General features: G+C 55.7%; 3 protein-coding genes across 10 annotated transcripts in view; 2 read left to right on the top strand and 1 right to left on the bottom strand.

Annotated features, from left to right (window-relative positions):
• Positions 1-4,840, top strand: part of SP2 (Sp2 transcription factor) — a 32,124-nt gene extending 27,284 nt beyond the window's left edge. For all 7 annotated transcript variants that reach the window (XM_058675505.1, XM_058675502.1, XM_058675507.1 and 4 more), the window contains 4 exons: positions 376-688; positions 2,171-2,345; positions 2,527-2,720; positions 3,775-4,840. In XM_058675505.1, the coding sequence (XP_058531488.1) occupies positions 376-688; positions 2,171-2,345; positions 2,527-2,720; positions 3,775-3,875 (783 nt within the window). In that variant the 3' untranslated portion in view covers positions 3,876-4,840. The remainder of the gene's footprint in view (positions 1-375; positions 689-2,170; positions 2,346-2,526; positions 2,721-3,774) is intronic.
• Positions 4,841-8,676: 3,836 nt separating this feature from the next.
• Positions 8,677-12,617, top strand: PNPO (pyridoxamine 5'-phosphate oxidase). Its single transcript, XM_004591111.4, has 7 exons — positions 8,677-8,892; positions 9,092-9,216; positions 10,451-10,550; positions 11,321-11,374; positions 11,654-11,782; positions 12,011-12,081; positions 12,240-12,617. Exons 1-7 carry the CDS (start codon positions 8,755-8,757, stop codon positions 12,406-12,408), a joined length of 786 nt encoding a protein of 261 aa, XP_004591168.2. The 5' UTR covers positions 8,677-8,754; the 3' UTR covers positions 12,409-12,617.
• A 3,816-nt stretch (positions 12,618-16,433) lies between these two features.
• On the bottom strand, positions 16,434-21,582 carry PRR15L (proline rich 15 like). 2 transcript variants are annotated; one of them, XM_058676362.1, is made up of 2 exons: positions 21,384-21,582; positions 16,434-17,265 (listed from the first exon to the last, which is right to left on the bottom strand). In XM_058676362.1, the coding sequence occupies exon 2, from the start codon at positions 17,231-17,233 to the stop codon at positions 16,931-16,933; it is 303 nt and encodes a 100-aa protein (XP_058532345.1). In that variant the 5' UTR covers positions 17,234-17,265; positions 21,384-21,582; the 3' UTR covers positions 16,434-16,930. The 2 variants fall into 2 exon arrangements, with proteins under 2 accessions (XP_058532345.1, XP_058532344.1); XM_058676361.1 differs by having other exon boundaries at positions 16,434-17,268; positions 21,384-21,581.
• Positions 21,583-23,354: the final 1,772 nt, after the last annotated feature.

Below are 23,354 nucleotides of genomic sequence, written 5' to 3' on the forward strand. Positions count from 1 at the left end.
GTCACTGTGGATTCACGGGTTCTGCCTTTATTTAGGGGTTGCAACTCATCCTCAGGATTTTAATGTTTTTGTTGTCCCAATGGGTGTGTCCTCTCACACACTGCTGTGTGAAGCTCTTGGGGACTAACAGGAAGCTGTTTCCATTTGTTTGACAGTCACTGGTGGTACACTGACTTCTGACTGTTAAGTTACGTTTTCCATGCTATGCAAGTTAGCTGATTTCAGATCAGCAGCATGTGAACGGCAGGGTATGCAGGCATGATTTGGGGCTGCCTGAAGGAGAGTCTTGGGCAGGCAAAGGTGCTCCCAGGGTCCCGTGGGCAAGGAGAGCTGCATGTGCTGGGCCACTGACATTGTCTTTGTCGCCCCTCCCAGGTCTACATCCGCACACCTTCTGGGGAGGTGCAGACAGTCCTCGTCCAGGACAGTCCCCCAGCGACCGCTGCGACCACAGCTACCACGGCCTGCAGCAGCCCTGCGCCCCGAGCCTCCCACCTGAGCGGGACCAGCAAAAAGCACTCGGCTGCGATTCTCCGAAAAGAGCGACCCTTGCCAAAGATCGCCCCCGCCGGGAGCATCATCAGCTTGAATGCAGCCCAGCTGGCGGCAGCTGCCCAGGCCATGCAGACCATCAACATCAATGGGGTCCAGGTCCAGGGCGTGCCTGTGACCATCACCAACACCGGCGGTGAGGGTTCCTGGCCCGGGGAACCTGGGGGCCAACCCTGGGATGCCCAATAACGACACTGAGGATGCTGCTTGCCACCTGCCTGGTCCCTTTGCACTGAAGAGTATGTCCAGGGGTACCTACCTTCCCACTTGGTGCTTACTGCGGTGCCGTGAGGTGGGCTGAGGTCCCTGTGGTCCCCAGCTGACAGCCAAAGACCTTGACCGTGCTGCAGCATATACTCAGGAACACTTTCTAAGTAACTTGCCAATTAGGCGTGTTTGTTTTTTTTTTTTTTTTAAGGATTGATTTGAAAGGCAGAGTGACAGAGAGGAAGAGGCAGAAATCTTATCCTCTGGTTCATTCTCCATGTGGCCTAAACAGGGCTGAACCAGGCCAATGCCAGGAGCCAGGAACTTCCTGCACCTTGTCTCTCAGCTGCTGGGCATCGGCTGTTTTCTGGTGTCCCACATGGGTCGCCAATGCTCATGTACTGGGGCCGTGTGCTGCTGCCTTTCCAGGCTCGTTAGCGGGAGCTGGATCAGAGGCAGAGCAATGGGGACTCAAACCGGCACTCCAGTATGGGATGCTAGGATCCCATGCTGCATGTGACCAGAGGAGAACCAAGCCAGTGTTCCAACACAGGACACCTCACAACCAGCGTCACGCGGGCAATGGCTTCTCTCTCTTTTTTTAAAATTCTAAGATCTATTTATTTGAATAAAAAGAATTTCAAAAACAGATGTTTATTTATTTGAGAGAGGAGAAACAGGAAAAGGAAAGATATCTCGCATTTTCTGATTGACTCCACACATGCCTGCAACAGCCAGAGCTACACCAGGCTGAAGCCAGGAGCTAGGAACTCCCTGTGGATGACAGGGACCCAAGGACCGGGGCTGCCACCTGCTGCCTCCCAGCTCCTGAGTGCGGAGTGTTGGAGACTGGATCCAAGCACCTCCAGGGTGGCTGCAGATCATCCAGTCCGGCCAGTCAGGAAATAGTGGCTCAGGCGCTGACTGCGGAGCCAGCTGGCTAGGGCCAGATCCCACTCCGCTGTAGCTATGTGGAGTGGAATAGCTGTGTGACTTGGATATGTCACTGAGCCTCAGTTTTCTTCCTCTGTAAAGTGGGGACAGTGGTACCTGTTGCATGGGGTTGTGAAGATTCAAATGGGTTAATCCAAGGGTATTTTAGAAAGTTTGTGGAAAATGAAATTAAAAAGGTAAAAAATTGAAACCCTTGCCTAGGAGACGACCTCAGAAAGTTCATGAAAGATGTGTCTTGTGGAAAGAACTACACATAGATGTACATTTTTTCTTTGCAGCAGGGTAATTTGATCCTGTAGTTCCGTTTTTCCGTGAACCTCCCAACGTCCCCATGTCTAAGTCTGCACAGCGGTTTCTGGCACGCAGCAGGCTCTCAGCTCCATCGGCTGCGGTGGTTAATGTCTGCCTGAAGTTTCAGGCATCCCCGTCCTGAGCTGTGGCCCCCTCATCCCCACAGGGCAGCAGCAGCTGACAGTGCAGAACGTGTCCGGGAACAATCTGACCATCAGTGGGCTGAGCCCCACCCAGATCCAGCTGCAGATGGAGCAGGCCCTGGCGGGAGAGGCCCAGCCCGGGGAGAAGCGGCGTCGCATGGCCTGCACGTGTCCCAACTGCAAGGACGGGGAGAAGAGGTAAGGCCAGAGGGGGTGGCTGCTGGCTTCCCCGCACCCATCCCTGGGATGCTGTCCACAGCCTTGCTTCCTGCCCTTCCTGTGCACTCTGGTCGGACCCCACATCCTGGCTCCGCCCTGGGCCAACCTCATCTGCTCCTTTTCCCTCTCTCTTCCCATCTCTCTACGTCCCTGCCTCCAGGTCTGGAGAGCAGGGCAAGAAAAAACATGTGTGCCACATCCCTGACTGCGGCAAGACCTTCCGGAAGACCTCCCTGCTGCGGGCCCACGTGCGCCTGCACACCGGCGAGCGGCCCTTCGTCTGCAACTGGTTCTTCTGCGGAAAGCGGTTCACACGGAGCGATGAGCTGCAGCGGCATGCCCGCACTCACACAGGTCAGTCCCCACTCGCCACCCATGGCGGCACCCACACTCCCGGCCATGCAGGGGACTTGCCACACTGAGCCGGAGCTGCACACAGACCCAGGAACCCCAGGCAATCCCTCCAAGTCCTTCCCTCATCAGAGGGTTTCCCAAGCTGCTGTCGGCCAATGCCGCCCTCTGTCACACATTTGTGTTTGTTCATTTGACAGGTGTGGGTGGAATTTGGCAGGCAGTGTCCCAAGCTCTCTTGGATGACCTTAGCTGGCTCTGGCAGTCTTGGAGGGCACCATTTCCTAGAGGCATGAGAGGGGGCCAGAGCATGCCTTAGTGATGGGCACAGAGGTCCTCAGGCTCTCGGTCCACGCTCTCTACCACTGCCTCACGCAGCCCTGTATTCTCTTCTTATCTCATGATTTTCCTTGGATTGTTTCCTGCTGGACACTATGGATGCCCCAGGCCCTTATCTATGTCCTTAACAGTGTTATATTTTTATACCACAAATTTGCTACCATAATGATACCTTCCTATGAAATGGCAACAAAAAGCAGAGCTCGGAGAGAAGCATTCATCCACCTGCACCCAAAATCTCCTTGTTCCATGGCGCACTCTGCTATAGTGACTGTCCTGGTGAGCAGAGCTCTGTCCCAGGCCTGGAGTTGGTGACATGTGACCCAAAGTTCTAGCTGCTGACCAGTGGGAGGGACAGGCCATACCCTGGCAGAGGTCCCAGGTGACAGTGCTGGGACAAAGGACATGGCTGAGAGCTGGTAGGGCTTTCCTTTTCCTTTGAGATAGGGTTGAAAGTTGGATGGCTCAAGCTCAGAGGGGCAGCCTGCTGCCCTGCAGTCAAGACCAAAGATGCAGGGGCCAAGCCTCCTGGGGCAAAGGACAGGCGCAGGAACAAGGCAGACTGAGGGAGGGCAGAGCGAGGCGTGGTATGCTTGGAGAGCTTGGTAGGTGGAGGGCGCAGAGCCGGTGTGTGAGCAGGTGAGATCTTCCTGCACTTGGTCAGAGCCCAGTGGGATGGTGTATGCGCATGGATGTGACAGGTGTCTTCTCCTCCCAGGGGACAAACGCTTCGAGTGCGCCCAGTGTCAGAAGCGCTTCATGAGGAGTGACCACCTCACCAAGCATTACAAGACCCACCTGGTCACAAAGAACTTGTAAGGTCAGCTGAGGTGGGCAGCCCCTAGCCACAGCCCCCTGCCTGTCCTGCCTGGGCCTCTGGCAGAGCGGGCCCCTCGCTGCCCTGGGCCTGCCATCAGCTCCCTCCTGCGACTGTGCCCACAGGAATGGGCTCTGCTCCTGTCCCCTCTTCCTCCTTCCCTTCCTTGTCCAGGAAGCCCCTTGGTTCTGCCTTGGCCCTGCCCGATCTCTCACAGTGAGCCCCTGGCCTGCCCAGACCGTGGACACTGGTCATGCCCAATGAGACGTTCTGAACCAGGACGCGTGGGAACCCTTATTTCCAAAGGAAAAACATGCATTTCACTCCGTCGAGGAGCAAAGTGAGCCCCCGCCCCGCCCCTCCCCCACACTGCTGGAGTCCCGAGTGCCAGGCCCCCCCCTCTGCTGTGCCACCCGGGGCCCTGCCCCCAGCACTCCGCTGGCACCCACCTCGGGAGAGGCCAGGAGGCCACCTGTGCTCCACATGGCCAGTGCTGGCCCAGCGTCCCTGCAGCACATTCCAACTTTGTATTTAAAATTCAAGCCGCCGTGGACTCCTGCACCCCGCCCCCCTTCTATGGAGAACGCTGCCTTATACTCTACTCCAGATGATGAACACTGTGCATTGTGTGTGCTTTCAAGAAGTTTTATTTAATTGCTCCCTCCTTCCTTTTCTTGTTACTCAGCTCCCTACGCCTGCTTTCAGTTTAGGGTTTTGGGGGGCAATGACATGCATATGAAATTTTTTTTTTCCACTCCAGCCATCCTCTTTCCTAAGTGACATAGCATTTCAGGCCAGACCCGATCCAGATCCAAACACCCGAACCTCCCACCACCCCTCCTGCCCTGCCCTAGGCCTCCCTGTGTACAGTGTATATTGTATCATAGTCAACCGTGTCTACTACATGTTTAAAAACATATTGCTTGTTATTTTTGAGGCTTTTAAATTAAACAGAAATCCAACTTTATTTTTAGTTGTTAACTGCTTGAGGTCTGTTTTATGAATTGAGTGACAGATTTGTTATCCTTTTATTAACGATGTGCTTTGCTGGTCAGTGCTGGACTGACCTAAATTTTTTCTTGCTAATAAATTCAGTTGCCTGAGGCAAAACCTGCAAAACCTGCACCTTGGCAGTTCCACTTCCTGTGTCTATTACGGCGAAGGGCTCAGAGGCATGGATGTGACAGGCGTCTCCCAAGGCGGGAGCCCCGACTTCTCAAAGCCGACCAGTCTGGGATGGGACCACTGCGCAGAGGTGGGGTACAGCGTGCAAGGTGCCTTGACTGCTGCACGTGCCCTGGGGCCCTGGCTGGAGCCCCCCAGAAAGCCTCCAGGGACCCAGGCCTGCTGCTGGGAAGAGGGAGGATCTGCTTTTTGCTTCTGCCCACCAAGTTAGCTGGACCCACCCAGTGCATCCCAGGCACACTGGCTCCACACTCCTCTCCTCCCCCAGCAGCACTGAAAGGCAGAATTCAGAGGGGGTGGGAGAGAGAGAAAGCACTTTCATTCAGCTTCATTTCCCAAACTGCTGCAACAGCCAGGGCTGGGCCAGGCTGAAGCCAGGCGCCAGGGGTTTCATCTGATTCTTCCACGTGGGTGTTAGGGGCCCAGACACTTGGGGCGTCTTCTGGTGGTTTTCCCAGTCTAGTATTAGGGAGTTGGACTGGAAGTCAAGCAACTGGGACTTGAACCAATGGCCATATGGGATGCTGGCCCTGCAGGCTGTGGTTTTTATCCCCTGTGCTCCAGCACTGGACCTCCAATAAAATAAATCTTAAGTAAATAACAAAGCCTGGCTTTTACTCCCTGCACGTTAACTCTACTAGGAGCACTGAGTTCCTGCTGCTGGCCCAGCCTGCTTGCTCACCACCTGGCTCCTGTAGTGTAGACTTAAACTTCTAAGTTCTCAAAGTCCACCATCACCCCTCTCTTGGGACTACCTATTCATTATGTACCAATCCCTTTATCAAACCTTCCCTGTCAGATCCCCCGTCCCTTTTTAAAGATTTATTTATTGTCATTGAAAAGTCAGATATACAAAGAGGAGGAGAGACAGAGAGGAAGATCTTCCATCCGATGATTCACTCAAGGGGCTGCAGTGGCTGGAGCTGCACTGATCTGAAGCCAGGAGCCCGGAGCCTCTTCCAGGTCTCCCATGTGGGTGCAGGATCCCAGGGTTTGGGCCATCCTCAAATGCCTTCCCAGGCCACATGCAAGGGAGCTGGATGGGAAGTGGGGCCACCAAGTTTAGAATCGGTGCCCACATGGGGTCCTGTAGCTTGCAAAGCGGGGATGTCAGCTGCTAGACTACCATGCCAGAACCCTCAAAAAAAATTTTTTTTTAACTAGGAAAGTGATAGTTACAAAGAAAGAGAGATCTTCCATCTGCTGGTTCACTCCCCAAATGGCCATAATGACCTGAGCTAAGCTAAACTGAAGCCAGGAGCCAGGAGCTTTATCTGCATCTCCCATATTGGTGCAGAAGCCCAAGGACTTGGGCCATCCTCCACTGCTTTCCCAGGCTGTAAACACGGAGCTGGATCAGAAGTAGAGCAGCTGGGCTCGGCAGTGTGGCCTGGTGGCTAAGGTCCTCGCCTTGATCCCATATGGCTGCTGGTTCTAATCCCAGCAGCTCCACTTCCTCTCTATCTCTCCTCCTCTCAGTATATCTGACTTTGTAATAAAAATAAAATAAATCTTTAAAAAAAAAAAAGGTAGAGCAGCTGTGACTAGAACTGGTGCTGATAGAACATGCTGGCTCTGGCAGGTGGAAGATTAGCTTCTTCCACCATAGTGCCAGCCCCCCGAGCTGCAGATCTGCCTCCTCCAACAGCCCATGAGCCCCTGGGGGCAGGACCCCAGTCACCATCATCTTTTGTGTCAACACATCTAGCTCAGTGCAGAAGTGTTTCTCAAGTGTAGATGAAATGAACGTGTCTATCCCAGCTCTTGGTTTGGAAGCCAAGATCCAAAGTTGTGTATCTACAACAACACAACTACAGCACAACAACATAACACAACTATATAACAACACAACTGCATACCTACAACACAACTACACGACAACGCAACTACACAGCTTTGGATCACTCGCCCAGTCCTCGTCTTGCTGCTCTAGGATCTGGGGCCAGATTGGATGTGGCCCCTCTAATTCCAGTTTACACAGTTCAGCAGCAGAGGCTGGGGGCCGGCAGGGCAGCCGGGGAGAAAGCAAGCCCAGGGGATTCTCTCAACACGCTGATGGGGGGCGGGACGGGAACAATGGCGACACAGACTATGGCAACCGGAGAGTTCAAAGACCAGTGTCCTTTGAGCCTCCAGACGTAGCACGCGTGTCCTTCAAGTTCCTTGTGCCTCAAGCATAATCAGGGATGAGGGCAAAGGCATCTAATGGTGGTGAGGGGGACTTTGTGGAGCTCAGCTTCACTCCAAGGCTCTGACCAGAGGCTGCTCAACTTCCGACCCAGCTTCCTGCTACTGTGCCTGCGAAGGCAGCAGAAGATGGTCCAAGGCCTTGGGACCCTGCACCCATGTAGAAACCCAGAAGAAGCTCCTGGCTCCTGGCTTCAGATACATCACCTCCAGCCAGTGCGGCTGTTTGGGGAGTGAACCAGCGGATGAAAGATCTCTCTCTTTCCCCATCTGTTCCCTTTCTTTCAGTAACTATACCTTTCAAATAAAAATAATTATTAAAAAAAATTTTTGTACTATTTCTTAAAAGATTTTTTTATTGGAAAAGCAGATTTACAGAGAGGAGAGACACAGACAAAGACCTTCCATCTGTTGGTTCACTCCCCAAGCCGCCACAGTGGCCAGAGCTGAGCTGATCTGAAGTCAGGAGCCAGGAGCTTCTTCCTGGTCACCCACACAAGTACAGGGTCCCAAGGCTTTGGGCCGTCCTCTACTGCTTTCCCAGGCCACAAACAGGGAGCTGGATGGGAAGCGGGGCTGCTGGGACATTAACCACCACCCATATGGGATCCTGGTGCATGCAAGACCACTGGGCCATCAGGGCCCAAAAAGTAATTTTAAAAAAAGCTGAATGAAAACTCAGCCCTATGTACACAGCCTGGAAGCAGCTCTGCACAGCTGCTTGCTCCCCTGTCCCTCACCATCAATGGCATTAACCTGGGGACTAATCTATTATCCAGAAAGGGCAAAATGTATAAAGTGGGAAGCTTGGCCTGGAAGGCAGAGACCCAGAGTCGGATGGCGACAATCCTCGTGCCTGGTGAGGGAGAAGCCCGTGATGTCTTGCCCGCCAATTTCCCTCTGGCCCCGTCCCACTTAGCAGGGTTCTTCTAACCCTACCCAGGATTTTCTGACCCTCCCCACGGACCCGCAGCCAGCTCACCCACCCCTTCCCCTCTTCAGGCGCCTACCATGGTCCACCCCACTGCACACTGGCCCCGCATACCGACCGCTCCGCGGCTCCCCGGGACTTGGGCTGCAGCAATTCCTATACCTTTCCCAACCTCCTAGGGTGGGTTCGAACCACCAACCTTTACAGTTAACAGTCGAACGCGCTAACCGATTACACCAGAGACGGGGAGTCTGCACCTTTAACAAGCCTCCGCGTGGGTCTGAACGCCGGCGACAGCATTTCCTGGTCTCTCTCTGCTCCCGCCCCCGGAGAAGCCCATTGGCCCACTGCCTTTCTAATGACGGCTCTCCAACCAATGGCCTCTTCGCACTGACTTTTCCCTTCTGATTCTGTGCTCCCATTGGCTGTGGGGCCCCGTTCACTTGTCTTGCCCTCTGACAAATCCTTCCTTCTCCCAGCGGAGACGCCCCCGCTGGGAGATATTGGTTCCGAACCTCGCGGAGCCCGCAGCCCCCCGCCTGGCGACGCCCGGTCACGTGACCTGCGCCCCCCCTCCCATGACGTGCGGGCTGCGGATTGTCTCAGTCAAGCTGGGGCGACCTGCTGAGTGGCCGGCCTACCTGCGTCACCTGTGCGATCGCGGTGCTGCCATGGACCTGGGACCCATGCGCAAGAGTTACCGAGGGGACCAAGAGGTGCTAGCCCCGGGCAGGGGACGGACGGGGAGGGAACCCAGGCCGGGGCTTGCAGGCCGAAACAGGGCACAGAGCCTGCTTCCTGCTGCTGTGTTGTGTGAGATCGTTGCTGTGAGGACCACATGAGTTCATGTTTGCAAAGCCCCTTAGAAGCTCCATAGTCGTAATATTTATTAAACCACAGGAAATTCCTCCACAGGCCTTTGAGGAGACTCAACTAGCCTCCCTGGACCCCATGAAGCAGTTTGCCATCTGGTTTGAGGAGGCTGTCCAGTGTCCTGACATAGGGGAAGCCAACGCCATGTGTCTGGCCACCTGCACCAGGTGAGGATGGCTGCAAAGCCCCCTGGGGGTAGATGGGCAAATTTAGGAGGATCTCAGGTCCGTGGGTGTGAGCTCCGAGTGGGGGGGCGGGAAGGGAGGCTGTGTGACCATGGGGAGGTTAATTGTCCTCTCTGGGCCTCCATGTCCTCACCTAGAAGCCAAAGAGCAGAGCATGGCCTCCCATTGCAGTGATCAAATGCAGTGCCCTGTGCAACTCCTTGCCTCCCACCTCTTTGCATCTCCCCAGCTCCGTTAGCGCTTTGCAAGCCATCCCTCCTGGGGCTGCTGTGTCAACAGCAGGTTAACATGCAGCCACCTGCCATGCCTGCATCCCTTATCGGGATGCTGGTTTGACTCCTGACTGCTTCCTGTGATCAGCTCCCTGCCAAGGTGCTGGGAATGCAGAAGAGGAGGGGTCAAGTGCTTGGGGCCCCTGGACGGAGCTCCCAGCTTCTGGGCTGGCTGGGGCCTGACGATTGTAGGCATGTGGGGGAGTGAACCAGCACATGAAAGGTCTCTTGGTCTCTTTCTCTCTGTGTCTCCCTCTCTGTGTCAACTGCTTCTCAAACCAATGAACTTGATCTTTGCAAACAATAAGAAGAGCTCTCCTCCCGGGATCCCTCCGTAAAGCTCTGTCCCTCTGCTGACAGCATGCACAGGGCTCAAGAGCGTCATTCCACGTACAACCATCTACCCAGAGAGACGCTTCACCTGCCTGCCTTTCTCTGTTCTTTGCCCCCTCACTGCTGTGCCAGGCCTTGAAGGCAGGACTCTGCACCACCCCCAGAGCCCTGAACGTTGTAGAAGGTGGCTTGACTTGCTGTCCGACAATGCTAGTCCCACAGTGGGTTACTTTGTAGCATGCAGATGGCTGCTTTCCACCAAGCCCTCCCACAACCTCTCATATGCTGGTTTTCTTCCTCTTTCCATAAGACACCAGCCCTATTGGACTGGGGCCCCAGCCCTATGTTGGCATCTAACCCTCCTGACCTCCCTCCAGGGCCCATCTCCAAATATGTTGCTTGGGCTTTAATACATGGCTTCTGGGGACAGTGATGTCCCACTTGTATATGCCAGGACAAGTGCTCAGAGCACATGGGAGAGGAAGAGCTAAATTGGGCTGAGTGCACAGTGGGCATTACTGGAGGTGGTACCGGGACATCTCAGGGCAGGGGCACAGAAGCTGGGCCCTGGAAGTGGGCCCTGACCCGGCTGCTCCGCTGTTTGCCTCCAGGGACGGGAAACCCTCTGCCCGCATGCTGCTGCTGAAAGGCTTCGGCAAGGATGGCTTCCGCTTCTTCACCAACTTTGAGAGCCGCAAAGGGAAGGAACTGGTGAGGGGTCCCTGAACATCGCTCCCGGGACTGTGGGCCCCTGTTCTGCTCCACACTTGGTCGTTGCAGAGCCTGGCTGCTCCCGCCTCCTGACCTTCGCCCTTTCTGCCTGCAGCGAATGAGCAACAAGTGTGCTCCCCACCTCCACTTGTGTTGTCTAGCAGGCACCTGCTCTTTGCCCATTTCTTCGTATCTCAGCCCAAACGTTATCTCCCTCAGCAAACCTTCCTGGGCTTGGACGCCAAGTCAGCTCCCAAGCCTTGCTGGCTCCAGGGCTTTGTTGCTTTGCCATCTCTTCTTTGCCCACCTGGCACCTGGGCCTGTAATTCTGCATTACTGTCCCTTGGACTCAGCAGCCGTCTCTGTAGGAGCAGAGGCTGCGTTTTGTGTTCATCATGGTACCCCTAGCACTGCCTGGTGTCAGATACAGATCCCTGGCACTCTATGCATTCGATGAACCCACAGAACGTGGCCTGTGCTGAGTCGCTGCCAGCCAGAGGCACACTTCTCAACACACACAGTTCCATAGGAGAGAGAAAGCAGCCACAGTTTCCCTCTGCAGTTGGACTGGCTTCAGCCCAGCTCAGGCACATTGCTGAACCTCTTTGAGCTCATTTCCACCTTGGGGACCGCAGGCAGGGAGATGACAGTAAGGACATCTTATGGAAGCCTAGGCACTGCACACCCCCAGCGCGCCACAACCCTGCAGCTGGCTGGATGCCTCCTCTCCCTGTCCTGACATCTCACTCTGGAGTCTCTCCCATTTTCAGAACTCGAATCCCTTTGCATCTCTCGTCTTCTACTGGGAGCCCCTTAATCGCCAGGTGAGTGAGCACTCCCAGGGCAGCCCAGGGTGGGTGCAGCTGGCAGGGGCCCGAGTTTTTAGAGGAGCCTAGTGAAGGATCCCAGACTGGGCAAGCCAACTGCCTTAACCTCATCCCCCACCCCCACCCCGTGTCTCTCATAGCTCTCAGTCAGTTAACGTAGATGCAGCCAGGAGTGCTGGGGGCAGATGGTAGGAAAGCAGCAAGGAGGCTGACCTGGGTTGGCAAGGAGGGCAGGTGGCATTGGCCGCCTCTCAGCCAAGGCCATCCCCTGTGCAGGTGCGTGTGGAGGGCACCGTGAAGAAGCTGCCCAAGGAGGAAGCCGAGAGCTACTTCCATTCCCGCCCCAAGAGCAGCCAGATCGGAGCTGTGGTCAGTCGGCAGAGTTCTGTGATCCCCAATCGAGATGTGAGTGTGCCCCCTCTGTGGCTGTCCCCGGGATGCCAGGGCTCTCTCACTCTCCCATAGATATCCCTTCGGGGAGTAGGGGAACAGCCACCCACTGATGGCATGCTGCTGGAGGCCAGGCTAGCCCACCTTGCTCACCTGTATCCCCTAGCACCCTGGCCCAGAGCTCATGCTCACAGAGTCGTTACTAAATCAGCTGCCCCTCTCTCCTCTGCACCCCCTGCACAGTATCTAAGAAAGAAAAACCAGGAACTGGAGCAGCTCTACCGGGAGCAAGAGGTGCCCAAGCCTGAGTACTGGTGAGTGACAAAGCCATTCACAGAAGCCCAAGCCTGCCTATCTCCTAGGCCGCCCTCAGCAGGTGTACCCAGCAGCTTCCAGCCGGGACAAAGGCTGGGGACAGGCGAGTGACCAGCCGGACAAGTCACAACACTGTAACCTCTGCTTCTCTCCATAGGGGTGGCTATATCCTGTGCCCGCAAGTGATAGAATTCTGGCAAGGCCAAACCAACCGCCTGCATGACCGGATTGTCTTTCGGCGCAGTATGCCCACGGGAGAGATGGCATTGGGGCCCATGACCCACAAGGGGGAGGAAGGCTGGCTTTATGAGAGACTGGCCCCTTGACCTTGATCGCAGCCCTGCTGGCCACTGGTGAGGCTGAGGGAAGGGAGCTGAGCCCCTTGGGAACTGACCCTCCTCCCCACCCTGGTACCCAAGCCTCAGCCCTCTGCTGGCTCCCCGTCAACTGCTAGAGTGAGTGTGACAGTGCCTCAGAGGATGACAGAGGGTGACCGGTGGGAAATGGCAACATCCAAATAACCTTCTTGACCTCACCTATGGTTTATTTCTTGGAGCAGCTCCCCCCGGGGATGGCAGTGGCCACAACTCCCTTTGGGGTGACTGGGTGAACCCCAGTACCCCAGCAGCCTCGCCAGAGATCCTTGAATCACACTGGTTCAAGCTGATGGGCCCCAGCATAGGCTCTAGAACCTGTCCAGCCAATCAGATTTTCTTGCCAATAATTTGATTTTTGAAATGGAGAGACAGGGCCCCGCCCCGCAAAGCCATGGGAATCCATCAAAAAAAAAAAATTCCCAGAACCACCTTGAGCCCTTCCCCCCCACACCGGGGCTGTGCAGTTTCTTTTCTCTCAGTTCCTTTGTGTGTGTGCTTTAACTAGAATTGATTTCTGGGGTTTACAACGGACAGAACCTGGACACACCTCTTGGTGGGACACTCTTACAGCCTTTGCCCCACTGATGCTGCCTTCCGTTCCCCGAAGCACAGCTGCACGCTCCCCGGGACCCAGAGTTGGGAATTTCAGGGTGAGAATCATCTCAGTATGGCACAAGACTGCAGGCCATCAGGAGTGCCTGGGAGGGGACAGGCTGGTGGTCAGGGAGGGAGGACGCTGTCACTAGGGCCACTCAATCCCGGTTAGTCGATAACTCTGGGGAAGGGTATTGGTTACCTACAGCCCAGGAAGAATTTAATCAAGTGTTACCGTCCATGTTTGCTCAAGCCAGTTCCATATGTGTGTGTATACATGTTGAACTTTTCAAATATGAAACTGAATTATTGCAGACATTTTGCTTTCCAAATTGCTCCCACACTCCATATCCCCTTAGCCTCCTTGCCACCTCTGCTGGTGACCATCCTTGGGTCCCCAGCTGTCCCCCACGCTGGGATCCCCCAGGCATTTTAGAACTCTTGGTGCCTGGGTCTTCCTGCTCTCTCTTGAGTGCAGCCTGGCTCCTGGGGGAGCTACAGGCTGCCATGGGGGATTCTGTGCAGCCAAGGTCATGAGCACCTGTGTGTGGTGTGTCCTTGGTTGTGTGGTGCTCCGACAGCAGCTCTTGGGAGTCCATCTGAGCCTCAGGCCCAGCCAGGCCCCTGCGAACCCAATTCTGCAATTAATTTGCCAGGCTCCCCAGCTTCTAAGCCCGTGGCACACCCCGTCCTGTCCTGCTGGTGATACCTCATAACCCTTGGCTTAGTCCTGCACTGAGCTGTCCTAGATATTTGTTCTTGAGCAGAAGCCTGCTGGCTACAGAGAGGAGCCAGGCTGGGCAAATGTTTGCTATGACTAAGCCACGATCAGAAAACTATTATTTGCGCTGGTTGGCATTGAACTTGCTGCTCTGTCCACTATTTCCTTCCACTGACTGGGCGTGAGTTTTATTGGCATTGACAAGGGCTCCTCCTAGGACAGCCCCTTTGTGGGTCCCCCCCACGCAGCCCCGTATTCTGAGCGTAGAGTTACCCCTGGGTGTCCTCACCTTACTTTGCCTGCTGGTTGTGCTGCAGGCTGTTTCGTGCTTGTGTGTGTGAAGTGTCCCCTATCTCTCATTGGGGGCTATGTGCCCCCCTAGTCTTGAGCCTAATCTCAGCTCTTCCTTTTCAGTCCTCTGTCTGTCAATCACTGTACCAAATCAGTAATAAAGCCTGTCAACTGTGTATGACGTGAATGTGCTACTTGGCCTGGTCCCGCCCCATCCCAAGGAGGGGAATTAGAGAATTCCTCCCACCTCTATTCTCGGTGCCACGAGGGTTAGCGTCCAGCAGGGGGAGCCCGCCGCCCAGGCTGCGTCCCACCTGGGCAGCAGAAGCCGGTTGTAGCTGGCCTCCTCTGCCTTCTCCCTCCCTCCACTTGGGTTGTTTCCCAGTGAAACTGGTCAATAACCTGCAGCCTCTCCCGGTTCCTCCTCCTCCTTGGATCTCCCGGAAACTTGTAGCTGCTTTGCTTCAACTCCCTGGGCAGCCAGACCTCCCTTTAGGGTCTAGCCTGCACCTCAGCCAGCAGCCTCCCCAGCACCCTGTTTATGGGTATATGGGAAATGTCCCTGGAAGATTCCTATGAGGATCACTCTGGGCTGTGAGCTGGAACAGCACACAAGGCACACAGGAGCGATGGCAATAGGGGAGCAGGTGGCAGTGTGGGGCCAGTATTAGCAGGAATGTGACACTGTGGCCGAGGGCCTATGGGAGGGAATCCCAGGGCAAGCTGATGAGGGAGCTCTCTGCAGGCTGGGGTCTTGGGGAACAGCCAGCCTTGGGGCTGTGAGATTTCCTCAGGCTCCAAATGTGAGAAGCAGGTGCAGCACCCCCCACCTCCCCTGCTGTGTCTGTGGCCTCAGCCTCAGGTGACCGTCCCCCCACTCCCAACCACCCAGCAGGTGAGACTCTGCAGTGTGACAGGAGAGTGAGGCCACAGGCACAGACCAGCTCTGGCTTTAGTCCCGTCTCTGCCACTGCCAGTGGCTCACCTAGAGCAAATGATTAAACCTGGCTGAGCCTCAGGAGGGGCTGAGATGATGGGATGAGGAGCCCTGGGAGTGCTTGGTCCATGGCGCCCAGTAGCACAGGCAGAGTAGCTGGTGTGGGGGAAGGCTGGGCTCCTCCAAGCAGATTTTTCTGGATTAAATAACTCATGAGACCCTCAGCACTCCACCTGGAGACGAACACGGCCTCTGCCCCTCCCGATCCTCTGAATGAAGGCCTAGCCTGGGTGAGGCACGAACAAGGGGTCAGGCGCGTGCACCTGTTTGTGTTGGTGATGGAGTTCCTGAGCGACAGTTCCCTGGGAGAGGCCCCGGAGCCTACTGGGAGCTGAGTGAATGCTGCAGGACTGCAGGGTGTGGTGGCCACCGTGGTCTCTCCCTGTGTTCCCCTCACGGGCACCAGAGAGGTGGCCAGCTGCTTCTACCTCCTGCCTCTTGTGGCTTGAGAAAGACCAGAGCGGAGATCTTGGGAGAGAGCATCCTCCTCCCTCACTGAGTGGGTTCCTTTGGTGAGAGAAGGGGGACAGCCATCATTTCACTGAGCACCTGCTATGGTGCTGCCTGTGGGCCACTTACCACTGCCCACTCCCTGTGAAACAGTAGTCAGTGAAGCCCTTGCCATAGCGCCAGGAACCGAGACATAGAAAAGTTGCTTAAAAAAAAAAATCCCCAAAGGCACCCAGCTCCTAAGGGGTGGAGGCAGAATTTGAATCCTGATCTTAAGCCAAGCTGAGCCATTGGGGTCACTCACTGAAGGGCTCCCCAACTCTCTCGGAGCCCCTGAAGGCCTCTCTGCCAATCAGAGGGGACTGGGCATTGAGAAGCAGCCGGCTCCTTCCTCTGCCTGCCCACCCCCCCCCAGGCATAATCTGATGGCAAATTAGTGTCCCAGTTGCTTTGCTGTCACATCTGTGGAATCAGTTTGAGCCCAGAGACCCAGTGCGCTTGCAGGAAGCAGGGATAGACACAAAACACAACTCCATAGTGCCAGACGCAAGCATAAAGCGCCTCTGCTTCAGCAGCATCATTGATTATAAAGAGAGAAACCTACAATTCATTATTGTAGAACAAAAATCAAGGCTCCAGAACTCATCTCTGGGGCTGATCCATCTTAAATACAAGGAAGGGAAAGAGAGGCCTGGGCAGGCTGCTTTAGTTCCTACCACAGCATCCCCACTGCTCCCCCTGGTCTGGACCTCAGGTGCATGACCAGCCACCTGCAGCGTGGTGACCAGAGGGCTCCAGTGGGGTCACAGATGGGGCCTGGGGTGTGGCTCTGCAGCAGCTCCCCTGCAGAGTGTCAGAATCCTCTATTCTTCCACACCTGGGGAAAAGTTCCAGGAAGTTCACCACTTCTCTTAGGAGGTGAGCTCAAGTTCAACGCCTCCCACCTCTGGCTCCAAGAAAACCAGCCCCCATCACGTGGCTTCTGCTCAGGGTTGGTCCAGGGCACAAAAGGTAGAAGGAACAGCAATTCAGACTCAACCTTGACCCTGTGCTCCGGGGAAAAGGCGGAGTCTGGCTGGCTCCTGCTGTCCAGTCCCTGGGCTGTGGCCACGTTGGGCCCTGCCACTTGTTTAAAGTGGACTCTTCCTTTCCGGGTTGGGGGGTCCGCCTCCTTGCACTGGAATACTACTGTGCATTGTCGTCATCGTCAGGGGGAGGATGGGGAGACGTTGGGATCTCCTGGGCCTTGCACGCGCTCGGGTACAGGAGCACCAATCTAACAGCACACTTTCCTGCTAGCAGGCACCAACCACCCCAAAGGCTTCCACCGCCACCCCAGAGGCCAGCGTGGCAAGCTCCTGCCTCAGACCTGCTGATGGCAGGGGGCTGGGAGGTGCCAGCATCCTCGCCTGTCCCTGTCATTGGCCTTTGTCCTCCCGTTCGTCAAAAAGGTTGGGGTTCTCGGCCAGCGTGGCACGCACCTTCTTCTTCTCCTTGAAACGACCCGAGTTGGAGACCTTGACGTGTTTGCCCTTTGTGTTCTTGTCCACCATCTTCCCCAAGCGGTTGTTAAAGTCACTGCTGGGGCTGTCCGCGTCAGGCCGCGGCGGCTCAGTGCTTCCCTCCGTCTGCACAAGGCCATCAGGAGTCTCATAGAGCACCTTGGGAGTGGACTTCTTTTTCCGGAGGAAGGTCAGTTTCCACCAGCCGACGTCCGTCATGGCGCTCCCAGAGCCGAGGAGGCAGGGTTTTGCTGCTGAACAAGGTTGGGGAGACACGGGTCAGTAGGGGAAGGGTACCTGGGCAGGCCCTGTGTAGACTCAGGATCCTGAAGAATGGGTGCTGGCATTGTGGCACACAGGGGGTTCAACCGCAGCCTGTAATGCCAGCATCCCATAGCTGGGCACTGGGTCCAGTCCCGGCTGCTCCACTTTCAGCCTACCTGCTGATGCACCTGGGAAACCACAAGGATGGCCCAAATACTAGGAGCCCGTGCCACCCGTGTGGGAGACCCAGATGGAGTCCCTGGCTCCAGGCTTTAGCCTAACCCAGCCCTGGCTGTTGTAGTAATTTGAGGAGTAAACCAATGGATGGAGAATCAATATCTCTCTCTCTTACTCTCTCTCTCTCTCTATCCTTTTCAAATAAAGAAAACAAGGGGTTGAATCCATGACATTCCAGATAAAGTTACCACCTGCAAGCACTGGCATCCCATATGGGCACCAGTTTATGTCCCAGCTGCTCCACTTCCCATCTAACTCCTTGCTAACAGCCTGGGGAACACTGCAGAGGGCGACCCAAGTATTTGGATCCCTGCCACCCACGTGGGAGACCCATGGAAACCCCTGGCTGCTGGCACTGACCTGGCCCAGCCCTGGCCATTGCAGTCATTTGGGAATAAACCAGTAAATAGAAGATTCTCCCCACCTCTCTCTAAAACTTTGCCTTTCAAATGAATAAAACAAAAATCAGGACATTTCTCGAGAGAGCAAGAAGAAAGAAGGGTCTGGCGCAAGAGCCCCCAAGGGCAGCACGGACAGGGAATCTGCCGAACCAGGGGGACAGCCGCACCACAGAGACAGCAGGGTTGTAGGGCCTGAGGGAGCACCTGCTGTCCCAAGGCCACACAGCATCAAGGCCTTTGACAGTCACAGCAGCCGAGTCCTCCCCACTACCCTGTCAGGCCTCACCGCCTGGAATGCAAAGGCAGTCACACACACGGACAGACATATCCTGCGGTTTTGCCTGGACTCCATTACAAAATTAAACAGAATCTGTGATACCCACAACACCATACCAGACAGACTTTCGGGTGGGGGGGTGGGGTGGCGGCAGAATAAGTTGGGTGCTGAGCTTTTTCAAATGGGAAGTCAGGGGGACCTCAGGCTGGCACTGTCGCAACCTGGAGACCTCTTGGCAGGTGGTTTCTCCAGGCCTCAGTGTATCATTTAGCTCCACTGTCAGTCACTGTTCTCGGACATGTGGGCGCACTTGACCAAGCAGAGCTCCTGGGCATGGCAGTGACCCCTGAGAAATGGCACCCTCCCCCACACAGGCTGCACAAGGTCACAAGTTTCACAGGAAGCTGGGAAGTTGCAAGACAGTGAGCGAGGTCGGGCCTAGAGCGAAGTGTAGAGGCGGTGGCCCCCGTAGCATGCAGGTTGCACTTCCTATCAGGGCACACAGGCTTCTCCACGCATGAGCCATGTGCCCCAACCCAGAGTGGCCCACTCTAAGAACCCCCTCTCACACTGAACCCTGTCAAGGAGTCATTTCAGCCAGCAGAAGCTCTGAGAGGTGACAGTACCTGGATGGCACTGAGGGCTGGCCGGGTAAAGGCAGGAGCTGGGCATAGCTGACTGCTGAGGGTTAAGATCAGGCAAGGAGCAGGCAGAGGGATGATCCATAAGGACAACTTGGGGCCTGGAGAGATTGACAGTCAAGTTCCTAGGACTGTTGGGTGGCTGTGACAGCTCTAGGGAGGAGCCTGTAGCAGCAGTGAGCATTAGGTAGCTGGGTGAGTGGGCAGCTGGCCTCAGCACCAGCAAATGAATCCATCACTGCTGGAGGGACTGGTGGTCCCCACTCTGTTTTCTAAAAACACCCAGCAGAGGCTCTAGTGGTTAAATCCTTGCCTTACTTGCACTGGGATCTCATAAGGGCACCACTTCGTGTCCCACCTGTTCCACTTCCCATCTAGTTCCCTGCCTGTAGCCTGGGAAAGCAGTCGAGGCAGGCCCAAAGCCTTGGGACCTTGTATCCACATGGGAGACCCAGAAGAAGCTCCTGGCTCCTGGTTTTGGATCAGTTCAGCTTTATCCATTGTGGCTATTTGGGGAGTGAACCAACGGATGAAAGATATTTCTGTCTCTCTTTCTCTCTCTATAAATCTGACTTTCCAATAAAAACAAATAAATATTTCTAAATAAATAAAGAATCAGTAAAAACACCCAGCAGCAAACTGACCCTGTGATGTTTAGAGGTTTTCTTCATATAGGAGGCAGACAGGACGTCTCCTGCCCACCCTGGTTTTCTGCCTTCCAGAATTGTCATAATGAGTATGAAGTGTTTAAGAGAGGAGACCAACACACAGAGGCCTAGGTTGCATGTCAGCATTTACTGGGTCCACCCTACCCTAGATTCCTGCTCACCTCTTTTTCAGGGAAAGCAAACCCCATGGGGCCAGTCATTATATCCCTGTATCTGAGCTCAAACAGCCAAAGAAACCGGGGCGCTCCTGGGCAGCCAGTACTTGGCGAGGGAAGGAGAGGGCGAGGGTGGCTGGATAACTAGATCCCCGAGCACCCTGGCGAAGGGGGCGCCCTGGGGCGGCCTGAGAGGTTTGCTTTGGCAGCCTGCCCCTCCTGAGCTTAGCACAGCCTTGCACAGAACTTGGTGTTCCAGAATGGGCTTCTGGAAGGAGTTGTAGGGAAAGAGAAGGTGCTGGCTAGCTGAGTTCTGCGGTGCCCCGGGTGCTTGCCTGGTCGGAGGCAAGGCACTCTACTCCATCACTGCGTAGCTGGCGCAGCCGATGGGCTTGGGGATGGAGGAAGAGAAGCTCCAGCCCGGCAGCTCCCTGCTCCAACCATCCAATGCCCGGCCCTGTACAGGACCACGGCTGCCCCTGTACCGCTTATCATACACCTGTTTCAATGTCTCTCAAGTAAGACTCTGGCTGGTTTTCCATTTGGGTAATGGATCAGATTGCCAGGAACTTGTCAGAATAGCCTATGTTCCTTGTCCATGAGCCTCCTCCCAGGGGGCCTTTGTCTCCTGGCGTCTCCAGGATGTTCCCTGCCCGTCGGGGAGGACATCAGAGCCCCAGTGTTAGCCTCTTTAGGGAAGCACAACATATGGAAATGTGACGTGGCAGAACGGGGAACTCACTGGCTATTCTTCAGCTTTACACACTAACCCAGCTGTAGGAGTCTTAAACAGTGAGCCTATAAAATAAAGCAAAATCTACAGAACTCCACAAAAGGAGGTTGTTGTGACATTGCCAGACACCCATCAATGCAAAGAGCAGGATCTCTTACAGCCAGAAGCCCCTGCCTGCGCACAGAAGGCTGGAGGCAACTTGGGATTTGGCATCAACCCAGCATTTAGCCACAGCAGTGATGACAGTGGTGGGCCCTGCCCTATGCTTCTGGAGGGCTACAGACTGGCCGTGCTGAGGGCTGAGTGCTTGCCCCCAGGCCCTGTAATCCGTGGGACATGGAAATCAGCCCCTGAGGATGTCAGCTCCCCCCTGCTGTTTGCCCAGCTTGAGAGCCCAAGGGAACAGCCAGACCCCCCCACAGCTTTGCCAGTCAGGACCGTGGCACACATTTGGGTGCCCCAGGACAGTCTCCCTCCCATACCACCTAAGCCCAGCTGGGTTCTGTGAATAGCCCAAACTGGGCCAGGCCTCTTTCTGAGCTGGGACAAGTTAACCATTGACTGAGGCGGGGGCAGACGGGTGGAGGTGTAGGTACAGGGGGAGAAAGTCAGTTTCTGTGGTGGTGGTGGTGGTGGAAGACAAAACCCGGAGCCCCCTCCCCCATCCTGCTGGGGAGCCCCCAGTGACATTCACCCATAGCTGAGACCAAGGTGCCCTGGGCAGGAACAGGGAGAAGTTCCCACTGGGCAGGAAGAAATGCTGGCAGTCATGGGGTGGGCCATGATCCAAAACAATGAAGCGGGAAGTGGTCTAGAGGCCAATTTGCTGCCCAGGAGCGTGGTGGGAGGCCTGGATGGTCTCCAAGAGGCCAGAAAGGTGAGGTAGACAGGAGACAGAGTGCCCGGGCTCTCCTTCCCACCATGAATGCAGAACTGGGCACCCTGCCTGGGGCCCATGCCTCAGTTTCCCCACCCACCGCCCACTGCCTGTACCTGTAATCCCGGGGCTAGAAGGCGAGACCTTCCCTAGAGAAGGAGTTCAAGAGCCCGGGGAGGCGGGGTGCCTGCGGGGTGCCGCGCCAGGCGTAGGTCGGCAGAGGTGGGTTGGAGCAGCTGCGTGCCAGGTGCCAGAGAAACAGGTGCAGGCGCAGGTACCTGCTGCACTGTGGCAGCTCCTGCAGTCAAGGTGAACCTGAAACCCAGCCCCTCCCGGCTAAGCAAACAGAAGCAGAGGCTGGCTCAAGCTGATGAATATTCATGACTCCGGAAACCCAATCCCAGAGCCCCTTCATCCACCCAGAAGCCAGGGTACTCCAGGGACCCATGGCTCAGAGGAAAGAATCCCTAGGGATGTCTAAGGAGGGGGTGCACGGGTGCCTCTCTCCTGGGTATTCCTACTCTCGAGTGTCTGGTTGCACTCCTTGGCTGTAGCCAGAAACACCCCCAACTTAGTTCACCTTCCGAGAGGCTCAGATAGGGCTCCAGCACTGAGCACCCCTAGGTTGTCCAAGGCATTCCTGGAGAAAGGGTTAAGGGCCGCTGCTCCCGTTGCTGGGCTGGGCAAGACCGGGTGCACCCCAGCTTCCTTTGAACTGCCCTGAGTCGAAACCAGTCCTGGTTAAACTGGTTGGCAGACCGGTTCCCAGGCTAGAGGCTCCACCTGCCCCAAAGACTCAAAGCTGAGGCAGGTGTTAGTTGAGGGGCTAGGGCTCTCTCCTGCCCTGAAGGGTGGCCCTGCAGGCTCTCTAACACCCTCATCCTACTCCTCCTTGCTTGAGGGTGACCCCCAGGATCCTTGATATCGGGGCTAAAGTATACAAGTGAGAGCAGAGATGCCTTCCGTGGGAAGAGCCACAAAGCAGTCTCTTGAGAAAGGTAGAGCAGGGCAAACTGGGGCACGCTCTAAGGGGGACAGGGAGAACTGGGGGACCCTGGGGAGGCAGGAAGACAAGAGCTGGATGGCACGTGGTACAGCAGAGAGCATGGTCCTAGCTGACCTGCAGCTCGCGCCCAACACTCCAGCAGCCCAAGCCAATTCTTGCCCACGGCTCTGAGCCTTGGAGAAGGAAGTCTTGCAGCCCACATGGCCTGCACTTTCTCCTCACTCTGAAGGGCATGACTGTGCAGAGGGGTAATGTGAAGAAGGGCAACTGCACATTTGGCGCCCCTGGGTGCTGCCCAGCGTGCTTGCCCCCGCCACTTGCCTTCCCCCAGGGACTGCAAGTGCACCTCCCAGGCAAGATGGGGGTCCTGGTGAGAAGAAAGATGTGAGGACCCCTTTTGCCCTGGCTCCCCCTGAAAGTGACATTGTCAATGCTCACAACCAGTCCTCAAGCCTGCCCCCCAACTTGCAGCCCTGGCTTCTACTGGCCCGTGTCTTGCATGACTAGGGTTCCTGCTCCCCTCAGGTTTCTGCCCTGAGAGAGTCCTTAGGTGGACAGCCCTTCAGAGGCCCCCCAGGGCCCTTGATGGGACCCGTATTACTTGGCCCAGCCCTCCCTCTGCTGGCCACTTGGCCCTCCTAACCCTCCTGAACACAAGGTCCCTCTTTGCCTGCCTTTCTGGGAGCCCAGGCTGCCTAAGAGGGTGAGGTAAGGAGGGCAGGCTGAGCTCCCTGCTGGAAATGGCCTCCCTAACCAAACACAGACTCCTCAAAACCTGAATTGTGCCTCCCACTTCACCAGGAATTTTCTTTTTCCTCTAAGAGTGTCATACTTCTTACACACACACACACACACACACCAGGACCTGGCATGATGGCTCCATGGGCTAATCCTCTACCTGCAAGCGCTGGCATTCCATATGGGCACCAGTTCGTGTCTCAGCTGCTCCGCTTCCCATCCATCTCTCTTCTTGTAGCCTGGGGAAGCAGCAGAGGGTGGCCCAAAGCCTTGGGAGCCTGCACCTGTGTAGGAGATCCAGAAGAAGCTGCCGGCTCCTGGCTTTGGATTGGCTCAGCTCTGG

Source organism: Ochotona princeps, chromosome 17 (assembly GCF_030435755.1).
Source record: "Ochotona princeps isolate mOchPri1 chromosome 17, mOchPri1.hap1, whole genome shotgun sequence".
Taxonomy (NCBI): domain Eukaryota; kingdom Metazoa; phylum Chordata; class Mammalia; order Lagomorpha; family Ochotonidae; genus Ochotona; species Ochotona princeps.